The sequence below is a fragment of the Orycteropus afer genome, unplaced genomic scaffold (assembly GCF_000298275.1).
Source record: "Orycteropus afer afer isolate SDZICR_OR568_19922 unplaced genomic scaffold, OryAfe1.0 scaffold00532, whole genome shotgun sequence".
Classification (NCBI taxonomy): domain Eukaryota; kingdom Metazoa; phylum Chordata; class Mammalia; order Tubulidentata; family Orycteropodidae; genus Orycteropus; species Orycteropus afer.
In genome coordinates this window covers 1,677,703-1,681,795 of record NW_006922119.1, presented here as the reverse complement: position 1 = coordinate 1,681,795, position 4,093 = coordinate 1,677,703, and the positions used below count along the sequence as shown (strand labels likewise).

General features: G+C 38.8%; 1 protein-coding gene across 1 annotated transcript in view; it reads left to right on the top strand.

Moving 5' to 3' along the window:
* Positions 1 to 4,093, top strand: part of CWH43 (cell wall biogenesis 43 C-terminal homolog) — a 99,306-nt gene that overhangs the window by 55,131 nt on the left and 40,082 nt on the right. The window contains exon 12 of the mRNA XM_007955711.1: positions 2,277 to 2,426. Coding sequence (XP_007953902.1) covers positions 2,277 to 2,426 — 150 coding nt within the window. The remainder of the gene's footprint in view (positions 1 to 2,276; positions 2,427 to 4,093) is intronic.

The window sequence follows — 4,093 nt, the reverse complement described above, 5'->3', positions numbered from 1 at the left end:
AGATAATTTATATAGGTCCTCAGAATTAACATTATTGTTATAATGAAAAATCGAAGAGAGAAAGGAAAGCTGCTATCATAACTGAAAGTTAACTCCAGTGCATTATTGTTGGCAGCAAGAAAGAAATCATGATTTTAACCCTGCATTTTGTGTCTGTAATGGCATGTTAAAGCCTAGAATGTTTGATAGTGTGCACTTGTGTGCACAACTACCATTTTGACTTGAGCTCTTTGTCATTTTATTAGAGATTAGTAAGTTTTATTATGAGGATATATTTCACGACATAAAATCCACCATTTGAAAGGGTACACAGCTCAATGGTTTTAGTATATTAATAATGTTGGGCAACCATTATAACTATCTAATACTGGAACATCTCTATTGCCCTTAAAAGAAACCCCACACCTGTAGTCTCTCCTACTTTCCTCTCCCACCATCCTTTGGCAACCACTGATTTTCTGTCTGTATTGATTGACCTATTTTGGATATTTCATAAGTATGGAATCGTAAAATAGGAGGCCTTTTGTGTCTGGCTTCTTTTACTAACAATAATGTTTTAAAAATGCATCCATGTTGTAGCATATATCAGTGTTCAGTCCATTTTACGGATGAATAATATTCCATTGTATCACTTGATGGATATTTGGGTTGTTTCTACTTTTTGGCTATTATGAACAATGCTGTTATGAATATTTGTGTACAAGTTTTTGTGTGAACTATGTTTTCGGTTCTTTTAAGTTGTATACCTAGGAGTGGAATTGCCAGAGCTGATGCTCTTTAATGGATGGGAACAATCAGGAAAGCAGCAGGTTTTTGCTAAGTTTGAGAAGCCCCTGGACAGCTGAGTGGTATCAAGCAGACAATTGCATATAGCCTGGCTGGTAGTGTTGGGACAGGCTGGAGATACCGATTCAAGTATCATGACCGTAGAGGTCGTTCTATATGAAGGACTCCATGAGGGCACAGGGAAGCTGCCGAGGCCTGAGCTTTGGGCATCCTTTAATATGTAGTTTTTTTTATTTATAGTGACGTTGGACATTTTTTCACATATTTATTTTTACCATCATTTTCTCCAACAGAATTTTTATTTCTAATTTCTTAATTTTTAATTTCTAAGGCTAATTTTGTAAATTGTTACTTTGCATCTTTGCTGGTAAGATTGTACATTTCACCTGTTTTGATTAAAATTAAATTATTTATGCAAATATATTATCAGAGTAACAATGCAAGTAAAATGGATTTTGCATGCTACTAATGCTGTTTATTTAGTGTCTCTGTGTTTTATTGTTTGCCATTGAGTTAATTCCAACTCATAGTAGCCTTATGTGGCAGAACAGAATTGCCCCATAGGGGTTCCTAAGCTCTAATCTTTTTTTTTTTTTTAATATTGAAAACAAAGTTTATTAGTGGTTCCCAAGGATAGGAAGGAGGAGGAAAGGGGTCAGGGTTAATGGTGATAGAAATATAGCATCGATTAAGGACAGGGTTACATAGCTGATTATTGTAATTGTTACAATAATAGACTTTAACTTGAAACCATCTGAAAAAAATTGGATTGGCAAAAGTTATGTGATAGACATATTTACAACATGACATAAAAGAAGAAAAAAAAAAAGTAGCTGCTGAGGCTGATTATGGACAACCAAAACCTCATGGAATCTAGCTCCTTCATTTGGAGGTTTAGGGTCATGGTTCTATGGGACATTCCAGTTAATTGGCGTAATAACATTTTTTTTAAAAAAATCTCTCTATATATATTTTAATTTTAAGAATTTGTTTTACATTCAACATTCTGTGTACATTTAGTTTCACTCCCCATTTACCATGTCCAACCCTAACCCAGTCTCCTCCCCTCCCTGCCCAGTAACCCTCCCCCCATGCCCCTCATAGTTATGCCCCTAAGCTGTAATCTTTACAGAGGCTGATTGCCAGACCTTTCCTCCAGTGGAGCAGCTGGGTTTGAACTGCCCACCTTTTGGTTAGCAGCTGAGCGTTTAACCATTGCACCACCAGGGCTTCTTAGTACTCTTTAAAACAGAATTGATAGTCATTGTGCTTAGTGTCACAGCAAGACATGCTCTATCGCAGCGATGCAGTGAACCGGCCTCCACGCTCTGTGCTTTGTAATTCTCCATGACATTAATGCTCTTAATTTCCTTCCTTAATGGAATATTTGTAGTGTGATACATCACTTTTTTAAGCCATTTGCTTGGTCTTGTCTGCATGATATGGTGGGACTAAGAGTGATGCACATATTTCTTTTCATTCCTATACAGGATAATGGTTCTGTCAAGATACCCAATTGTGAAATCGGAGCACCACCTGCTTCCGTCACCAGAGGGCGAGATTGCACCGGCCATAACCCTGACTGTTGCCATCGCAGAGAAACTGGTGGATTTTGTTGTGACACACTTTGGGAATTATGAGTGCGTTTCCTTAGCCTGTGTATCATTACAGAAATACCAAGAAATAGTATTAACATATTACTTTGATTCCCATGAAGGAAACTTTCATTCCCCACCAGAGTATTTTTCCTTGTGTTTGATGTTCCCTGCTCCGTAATTATCATCTGCCTGCATCTGAGGATATTTCCATGCCTGATTTTTAAGGAAACTAGGCGGAGAGAAGTTAAATAACTTGTCTAACCAGGGTCAGTCAGCTAGGGAATAGGTGAACCAAAAGTGGTGCCTGCAGGTGCTTGGAACCACTTGGCTACCAGCTGGAAGGTTGGAGTTTTGAGTCCCGAAGCTCCGTGAAAGAAAGGCCTGGTCACCTACTTCCAAAAAGTCCACCACTGAAAACCCTGTGAAGCAGTTCTACCCTGACACACTCGAGGTCATTCTGAGTCTTTTAAAATTTGTGTTTTATTGCCTTGAATGCAAGGTCTTATTTAGAATTATACCCAGGAAACAGTTGAATCTACTCTCTCCCTTTTTTTCTTATCCTCTCTAACTCTCCAACCTCTCCTATAATGTAAAGAATAGACTTGAAATAGAGAACTAAAGAACATAACCCTAGAAATATGCTTAGGAAAGAGGAGGAGATGTCGTTCTCTAACTTTCTATTAAAGCTCTCTGATTTATGCCATATCCTGTATTGCTGCTTTACTTGCACACTTGATTTAATAATTGCCATGACAACAGCAGCAGCAACAATAACCAGTAAAACTTACTGAGGAGCTGTAACTTCAGAGATGGGAGCAGTGTGGTTTTTTGGTTAAGAGCACAGGTTCTGGAATCAGACAGTCTGGTGTGAATCCTGATTCTATCAATCACTGTGTATCCTTCACCAAGTTATTTAACTTCCTTGAGTCTCCTGTTTCCTCATTTGTAAGTCAAGGGCAATAATATTATCTGTCTGATAGGCTCCTTGTGAGAATCAAATGGGACAGTATATGAGAAGTCATGGATCCAGTAAATGCTCAATTAATACTGACCATTATTGTTAAACCAGATTGGACTGCTCTAAATGTAAGGTGGTATCCCTGGGTAATGTGAAAAATTAAATACTCAGCTGTTAAGTGAAAGGTTGGAGGTTTGAGTCTACCCAAAGGCACCTCAGAAGAAAGGCCTGGTGAGCTCCTTCTGAAAAACCAGCCATTGAAAGAGCCCTGTGGAGCCAGTTCTTCTCTGACCCACATGGGGTTGTCATGAGTCAGAGGTGATTCAATGGCAACTGGTCATTTGTTTGTTTTTAAATATAAAGTATATTCCAAACCAAAATCCAAACACACTGCTGTCAACTTGGATGCGACTCACAGTGACCCCTCTTTGGGTTTCTGAGGCGCTATCACTACGGAAGTAATTGCCTAACCTTCCTTCTGAGGAGTGGCTGGTAGGTTTGAACCGCTGGTCTTCTGGTTAGCAGTCAAGTGCCTTAGGCACTATGCTACCAGAGCTCCTATAAAGTATATTAGAAAGTTTAAAAAATGATTCATTCATCAAGCATGAAATTAACATCTTCTACATTCCAGGCAGGATGTGAACACAGTCTTTACCCTTAAGGAGCCACCACTCTGTGTCACTCTTGGAAGCACTATCCATGAACACTGTGCTTTGTATGTTCCCAACAAGTGACATAAGAAAGCATCTTG